General features: G+C 43.3%; 1 protein-coding gene across 4 annotated transcripts; it reads right to left on the reverse strand.

The window, feature by feature from the left end:
• Positions 1-813: 813 nt before the first annotated feature.
• On the reverse strand, positions 814-27365 carry KLHL20 (kelch like family member 20). 4 transcript variants are annotated; one of them, XM_054211954.1, is made up of 13 exons: positions 27266-27365; positions 25136-25196; positions 16658-17231; positions 12180-12338; positions 10922-11016; positions 9584-9699; positions 9032-9215; positions 7681-7824; positions 7329-7462; positions 6503-6711; positions 4769-4875; positions 2677-2757; positions 814-1925 (listed from the first exon to the last, which is right to left on the reverse strand). In XM_054211954.1, the coding sequence occupies exons 2-13, from the start codon at positions 25156-25158 to the stop codon at positions 1916-1918; spliced, it is 1836 nt and encodes a 611-aa protein (XP_054067929.1). In that variant the 5' UTR covers positions 25159-25196; positions 27266-27365; the 3' UTR covers positions 814-1915. The 4 variants fall into 4 exon arrangements, with proteins under 4 accessions (XP_054067929.1, XP_054067930.1, XP_054067927.1 ...); XM_054211955.1 differs by having other exon boundaries at positions 814-2757; XM_054211952.1 differs by lacking the exons at positions 25136-25196; positions 27266-27365 and having other exon boundaries at positions 16658-17263.
• Positions 27366-27379: the final 14 nt, after the last annotated feature.

Raw genomic sequence — 27379 nt, forward strand, 5'->3', positions numbered from 1 at the left:
GAAACGGGTTCAAGTTACGTCAGGGGAGGTTTAGATTGGATATTAGGAAACATTTTTTCACTGAAAGGGTTATTAAACATTGGAATAGGCTGCCCAGGGAGGTGGTGGATTCACCATCCCTGGAGGTGTTTAAAAAAAGGGTAGATGGGGCACTTAGGGACATGGTTTAGAAGTGGCTTTTGTCAGGGTAGGTTAAAGGTTGGACTTGATGATCTTAAAGGTCCCTTCCAACCTCAGCAATTCTATGATTCTATGTATTTGATTTGAAAACAGGACTGTTACACCCATGGCTTAGTTTTAAATCTAACCTTTCCAACAAATTTGCATAAATAGTTTCAAAAAAACTAAATTCTATGTAGCCTCTTTTAACCTCTTCCTTGCCTTAAGAAGACTGACTAATAGCATATGAAACTCCAGCAGAGTACGTGTATGACCTACAGCCATACTCAGCTTGCAAGAGTGATGCTTTGCTATGTATGTGTGGTATCTACTACACTCTAGCTGTAAGGTACTGCAGGAGTGAAAAGCTACTTTTATTTTAACATGCTTATCAGCAAATTGGAGAATAGCCCTCATTGATAACTGCAGTTACGTGAACAGAGCTAGATTTAGCCAGATAGCACAGATACTTTCTTCCAGAAAAAGCTAGTTCTGAATGATGTGCTTCTAAGCAATTGAGCATAACACCAAACAGCAGAAGTTTAAGCCAATTTTACTTGGACTAGTATCTAAAAAAAAAAATGCAACATCTGCATCCACACAAACTATACAAAAGCATAGTCCACCGCTTCCACCCCAAGGAACAAACAAAGAACAGCGTAGAAGAAATTTATTAAGATAGCACTATTTATACAAGTTACTCATGCTAGAAAAAAGCATAAATGATACATGTAAACATTTGTTTACAGAATACTTGTTTTCCTTGTAAAGGTGCAAATGATCTTCATATGTAAACACAAGAATACCGACCTTTAGGGGAAAAGGGGCTTTTAAAAAAGTTTTAATGACCCATTTATTACTGTAGTGTAATTTTTACTATATTCAAGCACATTAAAATCTGAGTTACATGAATGAAACTATGAAGTTAAAGAACTTAAGATGTCAGCACTGCCTTTTTCATCCCAAGAATTTACAGTCCTCTTACTGTTTTAAAAGTCAGATTTGGTAAGGTCCAAAGTTATATCAGGTGCAAAATGTCATTCTTTCATACTAGATAGAAATTACAGTACAAACATATCAGAACCTTTGAGTCTAAAGTTCCTCCTTCCTCTCCCCCCGCCCCTGGGTACCTCTGCAGTCACCAAAACATGACAGTTACTCCCAGTGCCAGCAAATAGTCCTTCACCTCCAAACTCTTTAATGAGCCTCATACCTTTCCCTGCTCTAAACACACACAGGCAAAGTAAATAAAAATCACTAAAAGGGAGGATACCATCTCATCATGGTCAATGTTTCACAACAGGAATTCTAAAGACACAGACAAGAGGCAGGAGGGCAGCTAAGATGATGCTGGTCTAAGCTTTTTTCAGTAGGAGCTGACTGCGGGTCTGGCGTTCCAGCAAGAACCTGAGAAGTGAGTGTTGATCTAGGCTAGTCAGAATCAACAGACGATACCTGCATCCCAGCTTCAGACAAGAACCGATATCTAGCAGGCGACGTGAGAAAAAGGTTTTTATATGTAAGCAACAACTAGTTGTTTCTAGGTTCATATACAGGGGAGGGGAGAGACAAAAAGCTGAACTTTTGTACCATACGCTGTACAGTAAAAAGGCATCATTTGAAATCCTTTTCACTCTCACCCTTTTTTGGGCACTTCACTGATTCAGTCGATAGATGAGAGTTCCAGTTCTACTTCTTGCCTCCAGCAAGACTGAAAAGATAGTCAGGGCACCCATCCTCATAGCTCTCCTGTACTCTAAGAGACCCTAAAACATACCACAAGGGTTGGAACCACAATAGCTGGCAGGACATAGCCCTGCCCTACCCACCAGCTTGTCAAAACTCAAATTGCACATGCACATATACATATATATATAAAATACATATATATATATGCGCACACATATATATGTAATATAAAAAGCTGGAATCATCGCTGTGAGCGATACAAAGAAAATACATGATACAAATTAAATGAAAAAATAAATATACTCTGTGCACAGAAAAGCTTCTGTGCAAAGGTGGCACCTTGCAGGTCAAGTACTTTTTTGAAGCTCTCTGTAAATAAGGCAAAAGCAATGTTTTCTGTATCACTTTCCTCTTTCACCCACCACACAGCTGCCACATCCACTGCTCACAGCAGGAGGGAAAGCAGGAAACCCGCCTCCTTGCCAGACTCCCAGTATCAGCACGTGGTCTCTACGTCAGCATTGTTTACGCTACAATAACTTTTACAGTTTGGTTTATTCAAAAGTGTAGACTATTTAGAAAAAATACCGACATAAGCAACACTTATACTTTTGTCCAGTGGTTCCCTGGAGTCTGACAACGTGGTCTCCCATTGGGCAAACTCTCACAGAAGTCATTTTTGTAATTCCATAGAAAGAGTCACCGGCAAAGAGTTACATTGGATCTAGACCGTGCATACTAGAGCTGCAAGGAGGTCCAGTGTCAACAAGTCTCTTCAGTTTTTCTAGGAATGAGAACCAAGGGGTCTCCCTCCCTCTTGATGCTTACCATATATGGGATTCACAGTGTGTCATTTTGATAACACCTACTCCTCCTCCCAGCCGCCGGTAGTTCATCCCACCATACAACCTGCAAAGACAAGGTTTCAGTGGTCACACTGGTTCAGCCCCTGCAGGGAGCTACCGCGGGAAAGACTGAACCAGCCTTTGTAAGCACAATTACACCATCGTTAACTTCTGGTTAAAGCAGACCATGACAAGTCAGTTGGGTAGCAGTCGTTTTATAGACTTCCAAGAAAAACAGCTGCATTTGATCATGCCTTTCTCTCTCAAAATAGAAAGTGCTTCTCGTTTTGACACCGCAGTTTTCCGCTACTCGAGTAATCACTTGCTTTCTCCTCGTCTGGTAATACGCAAGATAAAAGAGAACTTTGCAGGCTGTAGCTGACCTTGGGCTACATTTTGGGTAACACAAGAGCAAGGATAGGTTTGCTACTTACAATTCAACTAATTTCTTTTATATTTCTAATACCCTAAATTCAGCTGATGTAACAAAGATGTAACACATCCCAAGCACCATCTGTTTCTCCAAAATATGTTACTGAAATGGTGCCTGCATTTCATATGGAAATCTGATCCCTATAGACTCCAGCATCCTATTCACATCAGCTGCGTATTCCCCTCTGTGCCACTGAAGTCTGCTGGCAGAAAGAGGAGAAGCAAGTCCTCCAAACAACTCCTACCAATGCCATTTGTTAATCCTGAATTGCATTGGAAGCATTCCTTGGTCAGGCTACACAAATAAAAAATATCCTTCATAGAGCAAGAAGTTCAGCAAACAAAAGAAAGAGAAGGCCACAGACGCTGATCAGCTATATTGAATGCAGTGGGAGGAAAAACCCAGAAGCTAATACCTTGAATAACCTCCTAAAGTTCTGTGAATGCTAGTCCAGGCAGTAACACCCAACTCTAGAGATCTTATTACTGTTACTGTCACTGAAAGTAGCTGAAAACATTCAGCTAAGGAATATGAAGTACATATTACTCTCTACTCAACTGGTTTTCTCTGCAGTTCCAAAGGTGTTGTCCATAACTCAACACACAAGGGCAAGTTCCTCCACTGCTTCTGATGACAGCTTATCCCATAGGGAAAGGGTTAATCTACTAGTATTACTAGGCTGGAAGGAATAAGGACATTAATTTCTTCCTATTCCCCACCCCTGCCAGATTACTAAAGCAGCAAGAATACAGATAGGAGCTTGAAATGCAATACTAATTAGATTTGGGAATAAAGACACAAGCAATTGCTTTCAAGTGTAGTTATGACTAGAAAAGAAAAAATAGCCTTTCTGCTCAGTACATGGTTTTGATCAGCAATTTCATATTATTTCTCTCAGATTAAATTCTTCTAATTGCTGTCCTGCAGATTTAAAGGGGAAGAACATCATATGCTTGATGTGTTCTGTTTCAGCTCCTCCAAAAGGATTTGGATATCAGAGCCTCAGCTTGAAACCAAAAAAGGAGTAGGCCGAATTCCACATCATGACTGTGAGCTCCTTCTGCTAAGGGCAAGCTTAGTTTTATTGGGAAGCAGGAGAGACTGCCCAAAATAAACAGAGGGGGCATATGTCTCTCAGAGTGGTCCATTTTTGTTATGTTCAAAAGCAGCTCTTAAAAACAAACTAGGTTTTGGTATGACCTTTTGCTTGCTACCCAAAAAGCCTGTTAAATCATTTATTTTCCCCGTGTCTCAGTAACCTATCTATACACCATTTTCCTACCTGCAAAAGATGCAGTGAGGTTTTATTTATGAAGTGTTGATTAAATCTGTTGTGATACTCACAATGGGAAAACTATGGAAAACTTGTATTTTACTTAAAATCAAGTCAATGGCAGACATCCGCAAGAAAATGTTTCTCAACTGCCATAGTCACAGACATGGGAATACTGGGATATTTTTCAAAATGCGATTCTCTTTCTTAGGCTTTCGTGAAAACCAACAATCCACAGTGCGAATGTTACGCTGGTTACCACACCATGGTGTTCATCACATTTCTAATTTGGCTGGTACAGCTCCAGTTGGGTGACAGCAGCTCCAGCAGGAGCTCACTATTTGATTGCTTCACAGACTTAACAGTTACCTCCACGTGTTAGCATCCGGATCAAACACCTCAATGGTCTTCAAGTACGTTGTGCCATCAAAACCCCCCACTGCCATCAGCTGTCCGTTCACCACTGCGAGGCCAACCTGCAAAAACCACCACAGATAGCTATTAGCTGGGATTCCCTGAAAAGAAGGATTAAAATGAAAACATTAATAAAAGGATTTAATAACCATGTTTGGTGAAAGGCAAGTCTGCAACAGAGGGTTTTTTGGGGGAAAAAAAGGACACACAAAATAGCAAGACATTAAAAGTTAAACATATATCTCAAAATAGACACTGTCAAAGAAAAAGCAGAAGATTCACCTTATTACCAGCTACAACAACTAGAACTGCTTGCGTGATAATAGACACATGAGAACCTAAGCTTCTATCAGACAAAACTCACTATGTTTCGGACTAAAATTCTTGACCAAGTATGACACACACGCATCAGAATAGCTACCAGCCTACAGCCCGGAACGCTTGCTTAAACTAGGAGAACCATATGTGAGCCTCTGGCCTGGTCCTCCAGGCTGGAGCTTGGACCATCTCTAAGCACCTTGGCCTCCAGCCTTTCTATTTTGTCTTTCTGCTGAAACACAAAATCACTGAAGTGTCAAACAGTTCTGTGGTTTAGGAAGATCACTTCCAGTGAAAACATCTCATGGCATAACAGAGAAAAGACGCTGAGAACACAATGTCAAATGGTCCTTGTTTTGGCTTTGAGGAAGTGAGGAAGAACTCAGGAGGGCTGCAGATACAGATGCATCTGTTTAGCAGTTTCTACAGAAAGCAAAGACAGAAGCAGGTCATGAAAAGTCAACGCCTAATTGGTAACTAAGAAGTAAAGTGTTGGATAGTGTACTGTATGCTTTGAGGACGGAAATAAATATGTATCCTCTGTCTCCAAAACCAGTAGTTCCTCAAATTATCATTCATACTTGCCTCACCAGACACTGAAATACTGACATACAGACAGAATTAATCCACTCTTTACTATATAATCCGGTATCCAATGATAAACATTCATAACATTTGCATCTGCCCAAGCACGATGACTACTTAAAACAGTATGTTAATCTTTTGCTCACACGTCTACAGAAAGCAGGAAGATTAGCAGTTGATGAGAACATGCTGTCACTCCCCATACTCACAGGACTCGGTGAAGAGAGGCGACGTATTAAGTGAAAGCTCAGAAACCCTGTTCCCACACACATCTCAAGGCAGTGAAAAGACTTGGCTGGATGTTTGTATCTAAACACATACTCGTCCCATTTCCCAGCTCTTTCTTTTGGGCAAGTAGGTATGTTCACCTCCTAATTCATCCAAAGTGGACTACAAGATGAGACTCAGGTACTAATTTTGATATTGTTCTCTAACAGTATCTCATATCAAGTACGGCTGCTTCACCAATTAAAAACCTAAACTCCTCCTCTGTTTCAGGCCTAAGTAGCTGACTCCATATAAGGGACCAAAACTATTAAAGAGACTGTCAAATGACTCCATTTCCCCATCCTCAGGCACATTACACAGTTGTCTGTGGCAGGACACAACCACCACTTCATTCTCTGGTCTTGCTAAAGAGCTTTGACTTTTTGCAAAGCTTTCCCCTCACAGAAGAGACGTGAAGGTACAGAGGAAGCAAGAGAAAAACCTCACAAGAGATTTGTATGTGTTTATCTATACACCTGATTATGTACAGCAGAGACAAGCAAACCAAGCCAAACTCACTCCACTCCGGCGGGATGTCATGGCCACAACAGGAGACCACTGGTTGGTTCGAGGGTTGTATCTCTCAGCACTACTGAGCTCTGTCGTATCATCTCTGCCGCCTACAGCGTATATCATGTCTTGGTACACCGCACAGCCCAGGTGCTTCCTCCTTGTCCCCATGGGTGCGATTGTGTGCCAGCGGTTCTCCTGGGGATTGTAGCGTTCCACTGCAGAGGAAAATGACACATCTTTGGACAACAGCGTTGGCAGCCAGCGGGGCTTACCACCTTTAAACCTGCATCCAAAGTATTGCTCAAGCTGTAAAGAGGCTACAATTTTCACACATAAAAAAATACGATGAACCAGTTTGTTATCTCTCACTCTAACACTTTTCTTCTATAGAATGCTTGCTGGTATCTCTCCTGTCTCCAGCCCTACGCAGTCAATCACATTCAGCATCTTCACTCAAGAGGGAGCTGGCAATGCTACAAACTGACCTGCATTATCATCTTGCAGTAGTTTTACCCTTCGCACCTTCCTTCCTACAGCAGAAAAGGGGCTACTGCAGGAAAAAAGATGTGCTTGCAACTGCTATGCAAATGATCGAAGTACTGTATTCAGGACACGCTGCCAAATGCAGCATCGAGAAAGAAAAAAATGACACACAACCAGGTAATAAGCTCACAAGCCTGGGGAGTGAATTACTGTATGACAAAAATCATATTTAAAGAAGAAATAACACTGCAAACTGACGTCTAAAATATTCAATAGCAATCTGAGGACACTAAGGACAAACAAGACCGTGACAAGTGATGACTGCAATAAGGGAGAGCAAAAGGCATACCAGTATTGAGAGGAGAAGTCCCATCAGAGCCTCCCACAGCATAGAGGAAGCCCCCTAGCACAGCCACTGCAACTCCCAGGCGCCTGGTGCTCATGGAAGCCACTCGAGTCCATTTGTTTTCTTTGGGATCATACCTGGCAAAAGAACAAACACCGAAGCTTAGTGAAGTGTTGACATCTTCACAAAGGGGCAGGAAGACTGACCTTATCCTCTCCAAACAGAAATCCCCGTAAGATTTGTACAGTACTTACCTCGTCTCCAGCTCGTCCACATCAACTGCGCCTTCTAAATGACCCTCTTCTCCCTGTGCCCCACTTTTTTTTTTACTTCCCCCCCCCCAATTAAGAAGTACCTTTCCACAATGTTGAGGCAAGAGACACCATCCTGACCACCCACAGCATAGAGGTAGCCCCCAAGAACTGCTACTCCAACACTGGTCCTGCAGGTGCTGGTGGGGGCCACATCACTGCTCCACTGATTGGTCTTTGGATCATACCTAGGAAAAAAAAAAAAAAACACACCAAACAGCACAAATTACTCGTCTAGCTATGCTTCAGACTCTCCCATGCTTGGGAACTACTAAGGCAGTGAAACTTGCCTAGCTTGAGCTTAAACTGCAACACAGCTATTTCAAAGTTGGATAAAACCCCTGAAGTGATATAATGCACCCAATACGTGTTATTCCAGGGATGTTCAAACTGCAGATTGAGATGATTCAAACCGAAGATCAAAGGTTCAGGTTCGTAAGACAGCAGGTTACCAGGGACTGGCTGACATGCGGCAACTTGCATCTATGCAAAGAACAGCAGAGTTATTCTGCTGTATGTTCTCTGCAGCTCACACAAGAACTTGGGCAGCACTGGGACCGGCACTTCGAGATAAAAGATGAAGGAACCAGATGGACTTGGGAATCCAGAGACCAGAAAACACGGTGCATAGCAGAAAAGCACAGGACATGGGAGATGTAAGACTAGAGTCACGATTTGGGAAGCTGGGAATATGCAAGGAGATATGTAGGAAGAAGGGGAGGCTCGAGGAGAAAGGAGACACTTGTATAGCTCGTTGGATTTGTTACAGGGCCAAGATTTAGAGTACTAGGAGTGCTTGAGTGATGTGGCTTTTAGACACGGGGACTGCCATATGCAGCTCCCAGAAACAGGAAGCTTGACAAAGCTTGTTTGACTTCTGTCTTTCACAGGTCTAAAACTGACCTATTTTCCTTCTTCTGTATAAGCGATTGCAAGGTTCCTGAATTCTCCAATTACCACTCCACAACAAAATTCTAGGATCTTTCCCTCAACATCTAAGAAATGCTTACTGTAACCTCACCTTCCCCAACAATGCTAAAAACAAACCAGCAATTACAAATAAGGTTAACCAGGATCATCACTTCTCCCATCAATTATACCCAGACCCATCTTTTACATATGCCTTCCTTATACCGTAGGCTACACCTTGTCTCATTAAGCTGGGGATAACATGACACGAGCCATTATGCATGAAGTCCTAGTTCAGCAGTAAACCAATACGATATTGAAGGCTACGCAAGAGAGGAGGAAGTGTAGATAAAACGTTAATATAAATTTCACGATTTCAGCAGAACAAGAACGTAGCTGGCAAAATGAACTAATTTTTTAAGAGGCTGCACCCAGATTTAAACATTCTGAGTCAACATTTTGCACATTGGCCTTATGGAGACCTACCTTTCTACACTGTTAAGATAAGAGGAACCGTCATGGCCTCCCACGGCATAGAGGAGGTCATCCAGAACGCTGACTCCAACACCACAGCGCCTTTTGCTCATGGAAGCCACCATCCGCCACTCATTGGTTTGAGGGTCATAGCGCTCAACACTGGAAATCGCATCCCCGCTACACCAGCCGCCCACTGTAGGAACCAAACACAAGAAATAGCATCATAAGAACGCACTGAGCTCGCATACTGTGTGTGTGCCTGGTACAAATAATCCCTCTGGACTTCATCAGCTTTAACCCAGTAGCCCCATCTCCGAGTTACTCATTCTGAGGATTATAATTAGAGGACAGAATGTGATTTTCAAGAGGATTAGTTTGGAAGTACTGTGGCATTCATAGCACCAAAGAAATCACACAAGAAAGTGCAAGTTATCTCATCTCCAGATATTAATGCACAGGTCACTTCAGAAATATGTTGTAAAGACTGGCCTTACAGAAACACTATCACCAGAAAACCCAGACTTGAATCTCCCGACCTAAGCCAGCAGGAGCTATACATACCCGCAAAGAGCACTTCTCCACAGCGGATGGGTTTGCGCGGTCTAGTTCTTGGTCCTTGCATCAGTGGCCGCTCTTGGGGCAACAGCAGATAGTTTTTAGCTTCATCCACTAGATCCCTGTGCATGATAGGAAAATATTAGTGCCAGAAATTCATCTGATGCCAGACTCAGAAGGTATGAATCAAAACCAATGGCAAGAGCCGCCAGCACTAGTCATGCACTTCAGGTATTCACAAATCACTTAAGTGCATGAATAGCTCTAGTTAAAACGTACACTGTCACCTAAATACTCATCAGCTGTTTACAAGTCATTTACACAGTGACAGCAGTAGACCAGTATCAATATTTGGCCAGAGTTAATAATAGATGTCGCTTCCTATAAAAGACTGATAAAAAAACCAAACTGCGACAAGAGATTTGTCAGGCTTACCACGCAGAAAAGAATAACCCAGACTGCCTCAAGCTAAAACTTAACAACCAGTTGTTTTGCCTAGGAACAAAACAGGAGTTGAAAAGCACACAAATACATAATACACACACATCACCAATAGATGGAGATAGTACCCTTCTGATGAATATTTTCTCCATCAGCTCTGGCCAGCTCACACTGTCCATCCATTCATGACTTGCCACCTGGACTAATCCTAATATTCCAAACCCTTGAATAAAACAAAAAAGAAAAAAAAAAAGTCCTCCTTCCCTCTACAAATGTGGAATTCCCCCACTATGAATTCAGGAAGAGAAGTTTAGCCTACCCCCTGAACTTTTTTTACATTAAGCACAAGAAAGATTGCGTGCTTTACAGATGATACAGAACTCTGCAGAACTCGAAAAAGTGAGACTCATCCTGTAAGAGGAGGAAATTACAGTTTCCCTGCACTAGCACTGTAGGAAATAACAGACTCTAATCCCAGAGGCCAATTCAGTTATCAAAGTGCAGACATAGAAAAACTACTTTTAAGTCCTAATGAGGTCACGAATGCCACGCAAGTGGTAAGCCGTAATGAAAGGCTTAGAAGAAACAAACAAACAAAAAAAAAAAACATGAAATGGAAAGCAATACACTGAAGGGTATTTTACCAACAGTCAAACTGTGCACTCAAAGTTTACTATTTCACTGAAAACCTGAAAGAACAAAAACACTTCTAGGGCACACTATTGACTATTATGCAAGCAGTACACACTTTCTTGCATGTCTTCTCCACCCAGTTTCAAAAGAGGAAATTGTGAGATATCATCCATTTACCACAGACAAATCAGCAGGGTTTTAGAAAATAGATGCAAATGAGGCACCCAGATGCAACAAAATCCAATTCTGTAAATCAGTGAGGAGATTTACCGGCATTCCTCATCGCTCTTAATAAGCGGATCAGAGCCCACTGTACCCACAAGAAACTTGGGACTCAGCAGCGGTAGACGCACATGCTGCAGAACCTAAAACACAGAACATATATAGTAAACCATATATACCCACAAAGATGTAAGAAGCCAAATGGAAAACAACAGTGGCTAAAAAGTTTTGATAAAAAAGTTAATAATTCCTCTGGCAAACTTGCATGGTCATTCACTCATCCAAACTCTGGCATTTTAGCTGAATGCAGCTCATCTTATAGCACCTTTGCCTTTTCAGTATCAATTTAGATACCCAGCAGAAAATCAGTCTTCAAAAAGGGGCAATCCCCTGGATCTATTAACAGCTGAAAAGAAGATCACAACTGAAAACAAAATTACAGATGTCAATACCTAAGTAAACACGTGTTTCAGGCATAGAAGTTTTATAAACCATTCAGGTCTCTTAAATGTGACTGGTATTGTGCAGTTACTGCACAATAACAAGTAACACGCCTTTCACAACAGCTTAGAATTTAGAGGCGTAAACAGGTACAGACAGAGGGACCTAAAAAGGCACATGGCTATAAAGGCATTAAGAGCTACCTTGAGAATAGGTGGGGTTTTTGTTGATTGGTTTGGGGTTTTTTTTAAACAATTTTCAAAAGCTTTCCACTAAATAGAGTTGCATTTAATGTCTATTTCCAAAGCAGAAACACTGAGGCAGGCAGACTCTCGCCTCTTTTGATCAGAAAGCCCGAGACTTCAGAGGCTTTCCGGCTGACAGCTTTGTCAGAACGAGTGCTTCTCTGTGAAATGGCTTGGCTTAGATGAAGCATCGTATTTCAACAAAACCATTCTGACAAGCTCCAGTATAACATCATGAAGGCTGAGGCGTAAATCAAACGGCAGAGCTTAAAGATACACAGCAAATGAAGACAAGCTTTCTCTTACCCACTATGTTTTTTTATACAACACTCAAAGCAATGCAGGCAGGTTTGTCTGGACAGACTACTGGAATGATCAAGTTTGGCAAGTCCTACCTGGAAACAATTCAACAAAGCCCCTATTGAAGGCTCCAGCCACTGCACCTTCCAGCCTAGATGAAGGGAAAGTGCAAGACACCTAACACAGGTGGAAGTCAGAGAGAATTACTGGGGCTTTGCATTCATTCAGGACTGTGACACTGCTGTGGCACCACCATATCAAGCCCTCATTACTCTTCCCCTGGATAAAGTGATCTCGAATGTTACTATGCTCCAGATTACCTGTGGCAGCTGGGGTCTTCTCTCCTGGATGCTGTATTTCACCCAGGCCATCACCGCATTGAACACCTGCTCTTCGCTGCGAACATTTAACTCATCACTGGATATAATGTCTATGAGCTGATTGGCAGGGAGCAGCATGAACTCCTCACTCTCCATTACCTGGTTAAATGGAAAGGGGAAAAAAAAAAAAAAAAGAAATTAAGGACAGCAGCCAAAGCACCACAGTCATCCAGCACTTCAGCACAACTCTAAAGAGGATACAGTCCACTTGAATTAGAGTCTAATAGACCGATCCAGCAGTGCCAAATACCCATCACTGTTTTGACATCAAGACACACGAAGGGTTTGCTGCACAGAGCAAAACGCAGACCCTAGCAACACAACACAGACACCTTTAGATGGGGATATAAGCGAAAGGGAATTTTACACAAAGTCTTTTTGTAGGACACTTTTAAAGGGTTAAACCACAGAACACACTGATCAGTTTCAAAATTCAGGAAAGACAAAGCCCTTCTTTAAAACCAGTCTCCTTGTTTGCTGTGTCTAACATATAAAGCAGAAATAAAAATGTTGCACAGGTGATAAGTGACTGAAAAGTGGTATCAGAATAAGGAGGCTCTATTCACAAGAAATCCAACACAGAGCACAAAAATAAAAGTCTCAGAAACAAGTTACCACAGGTATTGGAGAGAACACGGAAAGTCTTCCTGAATGACGATTTGTGTTGGAACAGAAAACATTTCAGGAGAGGGAGACCGACTCATTTGATTCTGCCTCTTTGCTCTAAAATATATACATGGAGTCTGCACAAGTCCAGATGCACTTAAGAGGGAAGCAGAGCCTCCTAAGGCCCTAAGGACTGATCTCTTGTGAAATTCAAGCCACCGACAATCTGCAGACATGTTAATTCCTTCAGTGCCCAAGACAGCGACTGAGTTTCTCAGGAGGCTTTTGCTGCTGCTGGAGAACTGCTCCCACCACACGGCACATGTGAGTCAGTCTGCGACTGCCTTCAGGGGTTACAGAGCTCACGCACAACCACGTCTTCTGCGCTGATACCAGGTAGATGGGAAAGATGCAAGAATCAAAAATAAAGATAACTGCAGAAATAGTTTGATTGATAACTGCCAGCTCAGCTTCCCTACAAGCATTCCCAGTCTGTGGCCTGTAATCTGAGAGGTTCAGCGACAGAAAATAACTGAATATTGGCTTTTCCTTATCGTTTGCGACCACATTAGGATTCCAAGACTTATTTTATGATTTGCAGCGTAAATGAAAGGAAAATACATTCTTTGATACTATCATCTCAACAGCAGTCAGCTGTGCAGTCCTTTTAACTACCTGAAGAAATTGAGAGCACTGAACGAATATACAAAAACTGCCAAGTACTGAAAACAGCAAATATAATTAAAAAGAACACAACAGACAGCGAGATCAGTTACCAGACTTTGATCTAGGATCCCGTGGGCTTTCAGGGGCAGTAAGAGCCGCAGCAAGGTTAGCCCACACACTCCTTCAGCCTTAGGAAAAGAACTGTGTTGGTCATTAGAGATGTTTACCAGCATTTTTCCTCAAGTTTCCCTTCCTTCTACATAGACTAGCTTATGTCTAAACTTTACCCTGGCAGTTTGTAAGCGCAGCCTCAGACTCTGGAAACAGAGGCTCTGGAAATTTATGAGTTAAGGATGGTCATCCAGATTCGCCCCTCCACCCTCAGAAAACCCAGTTGCATTGATGGCCTCACAAAACTTTAAGTACTGGAAGCACTTCTGCAAAGCAAGTTATTACTACTACGCAACTTGTTAGTTTACACAGTAAAACAAATAATTATTTAAAATGCTTTGCCTTATTTTGGCTTAATTATCAGGACACTAATAATTACCTGGCTAGTATTAATGGTCTGTTTGACTGACTTGCTTATTAAACAAGAATTGGATGGGCTTCACTTCCTCTACAGTATTCATGGGTATGACTGCTTTTACAGATAGAATAAATGTCAGAGTATCCAACATGGAGTGCAATTTTTGTCTGTTGATACAAAGTACAAGTTGTTCATCCTTAAGTATATTTTTTGCCTTCACACAGATGTCAGAGACCAAACAAAAAAATACGAAGGCTGTTCTTGTACAGCGGAGTTGTTAATAGAACCGTTTCACATTACACGCACAAGATTCACTAGGGGTTTTAGGCAACATATTAAATTGAGGGGAATGGAAAACTTGGAAAAACATTTTACCAAGAAGTTAATGATGTAATGCAGCAATACACATAAAAATTAATAGGAGTAGAGGTTAGCACAGCAGAGGACATGAAGCAAGTCAGACTGCGTTCAAAGTAACTGCATGGGTTGGCAGGATGCCTAGTGCTTAATATTTTACATTGCTATTCAGGAAATTCCCATCTCGCATTTCTTTTTGCCAGCTTGGAGGAATGACAACACAGCCTCTGCAGAGAAAGGCAAATTTTTCTATCAGTTCTCAGCCTCCACAGTGGAGGATGCTTAAGTAGCCAAATCACTGGATTCCATCAGGGATTACCAATCCACTCTCCAAATGGAAAACAACAGCAGAACAGAAAACAATCCCAACAAGCAGCACCATAAAGATTGTCTGCAGAGAAACACTGGAAGCAGAAGTGGTGAACGTTAAGGATGAAGAGCTGCAAAACTCCCAGGGCACAGAAAGGGACAGGAAAACCTGCCCAGACCAAAGAAATAGTGCTCTAATCTAACCAATTGTTTTCCAAAGGCCATGATTCAGTTAAGTCAACTATAATTTGCATCATCATCGAGGAGGAGGGTGTTTTCCAAAACTTGCCTTTGGGTGCTTTAACAGGGATAAGGAACACAAGACGTTGTCTTCAAAAAAACCCCAGAACAGGCAGCTCTCACCAGCCAGCTGCGTGCATTAATGCTAAAACATTTTAAAACAAAATTGTTATGCTCTTAAAGTTATTTAGAGGCTTGCAAGCATGCCCTACTCATGTAATAACAAGCAGCACACAGATCTAACCAGTAGAACGACCAAGCACTGAAAATAAACGACCATCTGGTTACCATCCTGCTCCCCAAAAAAAAAAAAAAAAGGCAGAAGAAAAGAAGTGCAGAGCAAGCACAGAGCACACGAAGTGGCCAGATAAAATACAGGGCTTTTGGGAAATCACCAAATTCTACAAAAAACAATCTCTGATCTTAAACAGCAAATTCTATTTTCTAGTCTTTATGGTGAGGAAAGAGGTATTTCATTGCAACTTTTAGAGTAAACTAATGTCATGTGTCTACAGTTAGATACCAAGTATTGTCTTCAACGTGTCTAACAGTCAAGTTCAACTCTGCTTGCTTCTGCTCATAATTTTCTTAAGTACCACCTGACTGAAATTAATACAATTCCAAACTGTTTCCTGCAGGGAAAAAAAGGGTTGGCAAGCTGCAATCAATCACAGCACTTACATACCAAGGAAACTACATTAGCATCAGGAGTTGATACTGGAGTTACCCCCTTTGGAAAGGATCTATCCATGAAGCAGGTGGAAAGAGGAGGTTTCTCTGCAGCAGGCTACCTGTTCCAAGGGATGGAAAAGCAGAGTTTCTGGAAAAGGCAAGAGATTAATCTCTCTAGCAGGGGAACAGACATTCATGCTGAACACACTCCTAGAGAGTACCTGCTTTCAAAACATAGGCAAATCCTTGCCCTAGAAAGGCTCAAGAAAGACACCACTTAAAAGTGTTGGGCTCCTTTCTGCATCTGGGTGTAACAGTTAAGTAAAGACCCACTCTTCTCAGACTTGCTCATGGAATCCTTCATTATTATGCTGATCCTTCCCTGAACCATTTGCTGGCAAATTTTTTTCCCCAAAAAATATCATCTAGGCAGGATTAACAAAGGAAGAGAGACCTGAGTTTATAAAGGTCAGATACAAAATTACACATATTAGTTACTTTCAAATAAATTCTGATGAATAATAGATGCAAAACCCTAGTCCTGCTACAGCAAGGGAGCTGAAGACTCCACTGAGGCAGCTGTATGCTCCCACACACTCACTTTTCCAATCCGTAAACTCAACATCATTTCTTTTGGTTCTATTAATGTGTTGTCCTTACTTTAACACCCCTCTCCCCTTCAATCATGTAGAGCCCAGAACGTTTCTGAAAGGGGAGTGGAACATCACACCATCATGCAGCCGTGTCAGATATAGTACCCAACGCCAACTATGTCTGCGACCCTGCCTTCCACGTAGTACTCGCCACACAAATCTAAGAGAAGAAATGCTGCGGATCACATATAAACCATCACTACAACGCAGTCCTGTAAGTGCCTCTTCCCTCTTTCTTCTCCAACTAGTGTGTGGCACCTGTCGCTCTTAGGGCACACAACAAATGTAAAGGCAGAATTTAGAAAGCACAAAATGAGAGCTGCCCCAGCTCTCACAGGACACATTCACACCTTTTATGCCACGATTCCAGCACGCTACCTTCTTACCTCCTGGAAGTTATGCTGTGTGAATTTGTCAGCAATCCTCAGCAGTTCACGGCACGAGTGAGTGTCAGCAAAAGCTCGGATGCCCAGGCAATTGGAAGGGTCCAACTGTCTCTTAAGGAACTCGCAGCAGGCCTCCTGGATCTCGGCCAGCTGGAGAAGGCAAGCAGCTGGCAACAAGGTCTGGACATTTCCCTCTTCCACAGTGATCTGAGAGGTGTATGCAAAGTCAATCAGCAGTTCCATGGCTCTTTCATCGATGTCTCTGATGACAACTTCTGTCTGCCGACTCTCTGCCAGCTCCCCGGTGAACATGGCTCGGAAGTAAGGGCTGCAGGCTGAGAGAATCACCCTGTGGGCGTAGATCTTCTTCGCACCGACTACTAGCACCACATCGCACAACTCCCGGTGCTTCCGGAGAAGATTGATGACTTCCAAAGTTTGTCGAGGGTGCTTGTCAGAGATGTAGGGCATGCGAGCAGGTTGCGGCACCCCTTCTGGCAGCTTGTTAGGATCTCCGAGTGTGCAACGGCTAGTCACATCCATTCCGGTCTCTCCTGGTCGAGTACTGGTACACCTGCAGCGGAGGAAGCCATAAGACAGGACCATCATGAACTAATCTACCAGCAACTGTCACCCAAAGCTCTAGCGCTCGCACCGATTACGAGCTCAAAACCAGCAATGCCCATAACTCCATGGTGGAACGTGGAAACAAGCACGTGATCACGTGAAAGAGGAATCTGTCTCAAACCAAAGCGTACCCAGAAGTAAACAAATGCCAACTTGCAACAGGCTTATATTTATACCTATTTTTATATGCTTTCTATGACACACCGCTGTAATATCCAACTACACATATTTATTAACTGAACCTCATAATAGCCTTGTACGGTAGAAAAGTATTACCCCCATGTCATAGAGAGTGACTCAAAGCAGAGCAGATTAGCTGACTTGCCCATTGTCACTTGAGTTTTCACAGAGCTGGAGATGGATTTCCAGCTGCATGATTTAACCAAACTTCTCTGTTCTTCTACCCACATTTTTTATAAGGTCGCTCATCACTGTGATATCTGAACACACTAAACTGTCACACAGACTTCAGTAACATAAAATGGCCTGCAGCCTACCACAAGTATCTTTCAGGTTCACAGAATATCCATTTAACCATCACCTCTTCGGATGTTTTTGAGTTATGGAGGCTTCTGACTCAACCCACCTTCCCTGACATGTTTCAAAAGAAGGTTAATCTTTCCCAAGAACGGCAGACTAAAAACTGCAGAAGGCAATCAGGATTATCAGACCAATCAGGAAAAAGTCAAAACAACCAAAGTATCTATCCATGACTATTGGCCTACCAAAAAAGGAAGAAAATAAAGTCAAGTAACTTTAGAGATGAGGAACCACTTGAGAATATATAAACCAAGTTTCTGGCACAGAGTAGGAAAAACTCCCAGCTCCGCGTGCAACATTCTAGCTATCTGATGTCCTTCTTTACAAAATTTCTGGTACCTTTCCTTTATCCCTCACATCCCTGAGCAGATGTCAGCTCTACCATGGCTTAAGTGCAACACCCCCCTGCACAGCAGCATGACAACGCTGACAGATCACGTTTTGCACCATGTAGGCTACTTACTCAAGAGAACGGGAATGCAGTATTGCCCTGAGCCCTTCTGCAGTTCCGCAGGGATGAACAAAGATGACACATCTCATACCTCACTTCGTAGAGACGTCTGCCTACACCCCAGGCTCCACTATCACATTATGACTGAAATCAGCGCTAAACAAGGAGAATTAAACCCAACTCTATTTTCAGCAACCAGACTAAATAAGCACATCAGTGCACACGTAGCTGACATGCCATTTTGCATGTTTCGAGCTTATGTGAATTTCTGCTGTGTATCATATGCACAATTATTAAAAGGTGCATGAGCACCAGTGACATATCAATTACTATGAAAATAAACAAAATATATGTAACTATTGCCTCTTTCCATTTTAAAGAAAAACCATCACTTAAGAACAATTAAAGCACACTGAGCAAAATATCAGAATACTGTTGGTTATGAATTATCCAGAGTGCACTGGCTGCTGGAGACATAATGAAAGACCCAATACATCTCGTGCATTACCAGCTTCTCTGGTGTACTGACACTTGTGAGCTGTCACTACCTCACTTTCTTCATATGAAGAGTTAAAATGAAATCTAACTTCACTTCGCCATTGCTCAATGTATTTTGCAGCATGCTTGCAGGAAAGAATTAAAAAAAAAAATAACTCACATATTTTCCTCTCATTATTATGTCAAATGCACTTTCTAACCACAGGGAAACCAGTCTCACTGCAGCAGTTCGAATTATTCACTTGCATCTTAGCCTGTTTTCCCATTCCCCCCGCACCCCCTCTTCTTGATCATCATATTCAGATGTTTCAGACCATTACCTCTTCCTCATATCTTAGTTACACAGATCCAGCTGGCTCTCCCCTCTGGGTTTTGCTGCTTGCTCCTGTTCAGCCTCTGCACCTTAAATGCCTTGTTTTTTCATCCCTACTCCATCTTTTTTATATCCATCACCGTTCTCCTTTTCTGACACCTCTGACAAACCCTTCTGCTGTTACACTGCCTCTCGCTCTCCTCCACCCACTCTTGTCCCTCACAACCCAAATTCACCTTGTGGGGTTTGACAACCATTTTCAAAGCTCTGCCAAGTTCCTCACGAACAATGCAGTTCTCGCAGCAGCATACACAAACTAAGTTTAATGGCACCCCTACAAAAACCCCAAGAAACCTTGGCTAAAGATTTACCAAATTGGCTTACTTTCATAGTCCTTAGCAGCTAAAGGCCAGAGGGTAATTTAATCCCTCTACCAAGAGATGGAGAAAGGTGGTGACAAAAATCCCCCTGTGGAGTTTAGCTCTTGCTATACAGGCCAAATGGATTTTACTGTGCCTTAGGGATTTCAAGTTATGTCAAATCAACCCCTGGGAGAAAAAAAGAAAAAAAATAAGAGCCTTATTAAGACACATGCTACTGTAATAATTTTGGACAGTCTGTCTTGACCAGGCTGTCAGTCAAAGCACCTATGCACAGAACAACCATTCTTCAAATAAAAACCCATTTCACATAACTACAGCTCACAAGAGGCAGTCTATGTCCATGACAGGATCTCCTTTTGGAAAGCAGAACCCCTTTGTTATGCCTGTTGGCTTTCCTCAAAGAAGACTCCCAGTAAAATCAGCCCTAAAGCAGACCTCAAAGAGCTTTTTGGACTGGCACAGGTTCTAACTACAAAAAAAGATTAGGTGAAGGCTATACTGCCACAAGGAATATGGTGTACCTTGGCAATCCCACCACCCAAGAGTCTTCACTGACACAGAGCAATGGGGAGGATTACCTTATGCCACGTGATTAGTTGGCCAGATTTAGGCAGTAGCCCTAGTCCTTCCTAGCCAGGACAGAACAGGATTTTTCTGCCCAGAGGAGACTCTGCTGAACACATCTTTAACTAACAGAAAACGAGTCTGGTTAGTAAGAACTGGAGGCAGTCCTGCATTGTTCCCACCAGCGTTTATCTGAGTGCCTGCACTGTATCCAGCCTCCTTCCTCCAGGAGAGAAAGTGCTGGTTAATGATTAAAGAAAACTGAATGGATGGGAGAAAGAGGAATCATCAAATTAGCACTCTTGATTCATCCACAGCTTCTCTCTGGGTAACACAGACACTAGTGATCAATGGGCTTGGGAATTTCCATACTGGATCAATCCAGATGCTTGATGTTAAGCACTGTGGGTTGCTGCTAGGCACAGTAGCGTGAATTAAAAGGACACCGTCTGATGGCATGTGTCTCCACAAGGATAATAATTTAACTGCATTATGTGTGTATTATGCATATATATGCATAGAGAACGAAACGATGAGTCAGTAGCTTAGAGGTGTGAAAGACAGAAGGCAGCATTTGATTCTCACATGGCAGGCCAGCTGCCTCCCTCCACACACATGCAAAGCTAAGAGCTGCTCCCTGAATACTCGGGGTGATTAAGAAGGGCTGAGGATCGGAGAGGAAGTATGTATGCAAGGATAAAAGATTCACACTCAGCTACGCAGATATTCTAGGCTTAGCTTCCATCAAAATGCAGGGCTGGGGAAATCAGCAAATACAATGAGATTAAGAAAGGGCTGACAAAGGATCAGTTTTTGTAGCACGCCGCTGGAAAGTACAAATGGGAACAGAGGCAGTCTGCAACACTAAGTCAGCTAAATAAATAAGCTGCTTCGCCTCCATTTTATTCAGCTATGCCAGTTCCCTAAACTTTATTCATTAACACAGGCATCTACGAGACATCCATCCTTAGAGCTTATAGCACCTTCTTCCAAAGTTCAAAAAATATCTAATAATACATACCTAAGAAAAGTACTCTCCAATATAGTCACAGAGCTCCTTAACTTTAAAGTCAAAGTAGCCTGCATTTTTTGTTTAAGATAACGTATGTTTTAGCATGAGATTACAAGCAAGCTTTAATACAGTTCAGCAGAAAACAACAGGCTGACCTAAGGCCTGTGAAACAGAACAAGTCTTGGGCTGAAAACATCAACCAAAATCCAAAAATCACACACATTGCTCTAGGGGATTTCAGTAGCAATGGATTTTAGTAGCAAATGAAGAAAACAAACCAAGCCAGTAGTGATTTCTGTCAATGCCTCGCTTTGAATTTAATGCGTACACAAAGAAAATATTTCCTATACTCGTTACAGACCTGCAAGAACAAATATCTTTGATTTGGCCCAGACAAAGGTGAAACCTGCAGCAACAGAAGTGACCACCACAACACTGCCAACTAAGTAAACGGAAATGTTTAATTGTGGCAATCAATACCCTAGGAATTAGTTAGCTAGAAGTCTAATTATTAGTAAAAATGCCACTGACTTCTTCTCTTACCTAGACAGCGAGGTTTAGGTACTCGTGCTCAATGCGGATGAGTTATGAAAACAAGCAGATAAACTTGACTACAATATTATTTTACATTATTCAAAAGGAGAACAGCAAGGATCTGGTGTGTATGTCCCTATTTATACTGTTTAGTTTCATTTTCACAGACCAAACACAGAAAACTCCATTTCACCAAGAATGAGGATGTCCATATGCAGAAAGATGAGGTTGTTACTGGAGTCCTCCGTAACCTTCCTAAGCCTTTTGCAGTTTGTTTTGGGCAAGAGAGATGTCCAAGCTGATTAATTTCCCAAGTGCATGCAGGTCCCCAAGTGCACAATCAGGATTAACAGCTTCTCCCCCCAGGGGGGTCTGGCGGCCTGTGCTCCAGCGCTGCTGTAACCAGGGACTGGGCTGCCAGGAAAGAGCTGCGTGAGAGAGCACCAGGACGGCATCCCCACTTTGCTTAGGAGCCGCTCAAGCCCCCATGCCTGGCATGAGCTATGGGAAAGATACACCTGTACCTGTTCACAGAATCATAGAATGGTTTGGGTTGGAAGGGACCTTAAAGATCATCCATTTCCAACCCCCTGCCCTGGGCAGGGACACCTCCCACCAGACCAGGCTGCTCAAAGCCCCATCCAGCCTGGCCTTGAACACCTCCAGGGATGGGGCAGCCACAGCTTCTCTGGGCAACCTGTTCCAGTGCCCCACCACCCTCACAAGAAAGAATTTCTTCCTAATACCTAATCTGAATTTCCCCTCTCTCAGTTTAAAACCATTACCTCTCGTCCTACTGCTACACTCCCTCATAAAGAGTCCCTCCCCATCTCTCCTATCGGCCCCCTTTAGGTACTGGAAGGCCACTATAAGGTCTCCCCGGAGCCTTCTCTTCTCCAGGCTGAACAACCCCAACTCTCTTCACAGCAGAGGTGCTCCAGCCCTCGGATCACCTTTGTGGCCCTCCTCCAGACCCGTTCCAACAGGTCCATGTCCTTCTTATGTTGGGGTTATGGGGTCATGTACCCCACTGATACTGATCTACTGCACTGACTTCCTGGCTTGACCTCAGCCCTCCCTCATCACTATGGACTTGCCTGATGAGCCCTGATCAGCCCTCTTGGCTGACCCTGGTCATCAGATCCGCTCTGCCCTCCTTGCTTGGGTACTGCGGGACTATGCCCTTCACTGGAGAGGTCCCTTCTGCCTTGCTTCTACCTTCAGCAAAACAATGTTCGCTTGCCGCTGCCTGACAGCAAGAAAGAATAGCCTGCCCCAACTATCACTTCATTTCTAACGCAAGATAAATCCTGTTTGAACAGCAATGCATTTTCTCTACTATAATCTTGACAGAAATAGCTGCAAGGCCTTTTCCGTTCCAATTGTACTTCCCATCCTCTGAATGCTGCATGCATTTGATACCAAGTCACCATGTTTACTAACACAGTACTGACCAAGTCCCACTCCCTTCTTCTTGCAATACCTAACAGGACCCTCACATGTGGCACTAAATGGCTGCAGAGCCCTGAGTAAAAAGATAAAAGGAAGTGCTCCACCATCTGCTTAGCTGGACTTCATAAGATGATCTGTAAGCCTGAAATCCAATCAGGAACCTTTTAGCATTTTCTGCTAAGATATGCAGTAGAATAACAAACAGAAATTTTAACAATCCACACAGACACCCTTAAAACCTGCAAGCATATTCAAGAACTGAAATCCACAGCTCACGATAGAGCCTTGCTAGACTGCAGCCATACAACACGCCTAGGCACAGAGGTCAGCTGAAAGGTTAGTTCAAAAGTAAAGCCATCTAAATATGTCAAATGTGTAAACCATGCTCTGCCCTGGCTTGCCAGAGAGGGAGGGAAAACAAAAGGTACTGAAAGGTCTGGTCTGCATCCATTACCCGAGTAAAATTAAAAAAATTAAAAAAAGCAGCCTGAAGTGCCAGGATCAGCACCACAACAGAAAACCTCTACTTCTTCAGCCCAGTGCTGTCACCCACCACTACAATTACCCAGTCCAAGTGGCCAACAGAACTTCCATGACAGCAAATCCAAAGCCACAAACCCACAAAAGACATACGAACTTCAGCACTTTATTTCTCTGCCTCAACGCGACATGCAGGAAACGGCAGACATAAAATAAATTTAGAATCTCAATTTTTCCATTAGGAAGACAGTAGAGAGGAAACAAGAACACAAGCCAAGATAGTCACCAATTTTATGTCATTTTGCAAAACCTTTTTGATAAATGGAACACAACATAAGAACCTGAAAAGCTGTGATTTTACATTGGTTAAGATTTAAACAGTCTCCATTGTGGAAGACTAAGACGGAAGAGAGCAAGTCTGCTACTTAATCTGTCTTGGAGAAAAAGGAACACATTGTAAAAGTCACATACAGCTCCTCATTGTCTAAACCACACTTCTTATCTTGGCAAAAATATTGAACAATAGATAGCCCCAATGATGCCCACATCATGTCCCAAGGTTTGCTCATTAGCTTAACTGAAGCAGCGGCACAGTCTCTTTTTGTTGCACTTGAGGGGTTCATTTAATTGAACAACATAGTGTCACTCTTCAAGGGTTTAAATGATTATTTATTCCTTACCTCCTTCCACAACACAGAACCCACGCTAATGGGTTCTGCAAATGCTGTAGCTAGAAATGCTCTACATATTCACCTATGGTTAAAATGCCTCGCCTTCTCTTACACAGCTGTTTACAGAATTATCCATGATAAAAGTTTCCCTACTTTCAACATCCTAAAAAGTGCAGACAGACTAAGCAATTTGCATGAGTTCTCTTTACTTCATGTAGAGGCGTGGAACTTAAGGAAACTTTGCTTCCATGCAGCCTGCATCACATCCAGAAATATAACTGCTGTTAAGTTTTGCCACGGGATTGCCATGGGAGAGCGAAAAGCAACTAGAACTAGCAGGCAATCCCGTTTACCAACCTGCCATCGTGCTGATTTACCGTGACAATTTTTTCTCTATATAACAGGCAACATTTCTGACATAACCACAGCAAGAACTCCCTTGAATTAAACTTCAGCTGCATCTTCAGCTCATTAGGACTGAGGCAGCTGGCATCCGTAATTAGAAAAGGAAATCTCCTTTTCACCCAAGACCTCTCCCCATCAAAAGGACTAAACTCCTTTAGTTAAGGGAAAAATAACGCCCCTTAGAAATCAAGTTTGAATTTATTCCCAGGCAGTTTATTTCACACAATTTAAATACCTAAGTAATTAAATACTGGGTTTTAAATAGTAAATGGGGGAAGCAAGGGGGGTGGGTGGAGAATTATGATAACTTGTCTTTCACAGTCTTCGTAACAGTGTATTCATTTAAAGACATCTGGTCTTGTAAATACTGAAAACTATATACGTTTAAGTAAAGACTAAAGATGAACGCTTTATATTCTAATTCTCCTAGCCAGGCCTTTAAAAAAAAAAAAGACAAACACAAACATTTTATGGTCTAGGCACTTATGAAACTAACTCACATATTTTATCATATTTAGATAAGAGGACAATTGTTTTTCACGTCTTACCTGCGCATTGGCTTTCCGTCCATGCACCGTGAAGAGAAACCTTCACCTTATGCTTCAAGACCTGACCCAAAAGAGGGGAAAAAAAAAAAGGGGGGGGTTATACTCTGAAGCAAAAGAGCCTTCTTTCCTCTCTTTGGTCTGGCTCTAGGACAACAGAACTGACCAGATCCAGGTACTAATACGCCTTCAAGCTCTCATCCAGCTATAAAATTCACAGCTTAGATTAACGATGTCTGGATTGCAGAGAGTAAAGCAGAATAAAATATAATCATCATTAAAAGTAATTTCATCACAGCTGCATAATGATTCTTTAGGCAAATGGAACACACACATATCATAAAGTCAGTAAACCGCCTGCCTCCCTGAATCCTTAAAATTGTTCTACCAAAGGAAAAAAATATCTCAAGTAACAGGGTGCTCGCTCTCACTCCTTGCTCAGAGCCAGGAGGTATCGCTCCCTCATACATTTACCGCAGATTTAAGGCAGGCTGGCACCTAATAAACACCACAGCACTGCTCAACAGCTACACTGCAGAGCCAGAATTTGATATAAGATAAAACTCGTGTCTGGAAATTGAAGATAACTGTGTGCCCCAGAGGTAAGAGGGATGCTAATAATGGTACTACATCTGCAAAGATTAATGATGCTGCCTGATGCTCACTATTCTTCCTCTCCAAATATTCATTTTCTGAGAGGAATAACAATTGCAAACTGCATAGGCCTTCCATATTCAACCACTAACTTCTAAGTCTAATGTAGATTAACCCTTTCTACAAGGGCATCGCTCATCCCGATTTCATTTTTAATGACTACTCAATTAGGAATAAATTCAATTCAGTCATTATTTAAATCAGTAAGCCTAACTTTTTATCATGTATTAAAAGAACAGACACGTGTTCTGCTTCTATGTTGATATTCACAGATTTCTTCCCATCCAGAAATGGAGTGAGAAACGGGAAACCAGCGAAACTGTAGGAGAAGCAATGACAGAATGAGACTGAATAACTCTTAAAATAAACAGAAGTAGCATTTAAAATAGAAAAACTTAAATTTAGGAAGAATAATATCATTTTTGGAAGACTGAGATTGTCAGATTGGAGCCCTGCATCCAACAATAACAAAATACTTCTGGCACAATTTAAATTAAACTACAAAATCTTTCTCGCTTTATTTGGCTAGGTGAACGAGAACCTTATTAGATATGCAACATTCTCCAGGTACATTATCGCAGAAAACACAAAACGGAGCAGTCTGCCAGCTAATGAAGAACAAGCTCAGCCTTGCTGCCCTCCGACACCTGCAAATTACTCAGGTTCATACTTTCCTGCAAATAGAGAAAGCCAATTCCTCCCGGTTAGGGCACCCCATCCCGATTTACAGCCGAGCTACGGACGCCTAGCCTCTTTCCCCGGCGCCGAGGGGGTTCCCTGGGGGAGCCGGACCCGCGGGGGACCCGGGACGCCCCGCCGCAGCGCGGCATCTCCGCCGCTGCCCGCCTGCGGGAACACGCTGCAAAAAGCCCTTCCGAGCACTTCGCACACGCTGGGAAACGTGGAGGACGCTATTCTTCGCCCCCTGGTTGCATCAGATTTAATCCCTTTAAAACCCACATGAGAAGTCGGGGGTGGGGGGGGGGCGCGGAATTTTGGTCCAGGGTCCTCGATTTCGCGTTCTCCCCGGGACGGCTGCTAGGTGAAACGACGGTTTTCCCAGCAAAACGTGGCGGCCCTGCCCCTGGAGAACCGGCAGGCACCAGCAGGCTCCCCGAGGCGTGCGGCCGCTCCTCCCGCGGGACGAGCACCGCTCCCCTCCCGCCCCCTTCCCCTGAAGACCCCACGCCGCCAGCCAGCGGCAGGCAGGGACGCGGACCTCCGGCCCGCAGGAGGAGACCGAGCCGAGGAGCCGGGCGCGTTCCCGCAGGGCGGCCGCAACCCCACCGGCCCCGGCAGCGGAGGGCCCAGCGCCCCGGCGGCCTCCCGACACACGCCGCTGCCGGCCCTGCCCCGCCGCCCCGGCGGCAGCCGGGCAGGGCAGCGCGCCCGAGCCGGCACCGCACCGGAGGGGCAAGGGAGGACCCCCCCCGGCCGCCCGCAGCCCAGGGAAGCCGCCCCCCCTGCCCGCTCACTCACGCCGGGCAGGGGGGTCCGCCGCCGAGCCGCGGTCCCGCAGCAGCCGCGCCGAGCCGAACCCACCCCGCCGGGCCCCTCCTCAGCGGCAGGAAGCGGCCCGGCCCCGCCAACCGC

The sequence above is a fragment of the Rissa tridactyla genome, chromosome 8, assembly GCF_028500815.1.
Source record: "Rissa tridactyla isolate bRisTri1 chromosome 8, bRisTri1.patW.cur.20221130, whole genome shotgun sequence".
NCBI lineage: Eukaryota > Metazoa > Chordata > Aves > Charadriiformes > Laridae > Rissa > Rissa tridactyla.

Excerpts from the sequence above, each read along its gene's own strand:
- KLHL20 (XM_054211952.1), bottom strand. The coding sequence starts at position 17,263 with ATGGTCCTGTCTTATGGCTTCCTCCGCTGCAGGTGTACCAGTACTCGA. Across the intron at positions 6,712-7,328 it reads GACTTCTCCTCTCAATACTG|TGGAACGCTACAATCCCCAG; the intron begins GTATGCCTTTTG and ends TTTCCTCTGCAG. Across the intron at positions 2,758-4,768 it reads CCGGATGCTAACACGTGGAG|GTTGTATGGTGGGATGAACT; the intron begins GTAACTGTTAAG and ends TTGTCTTTGCAG.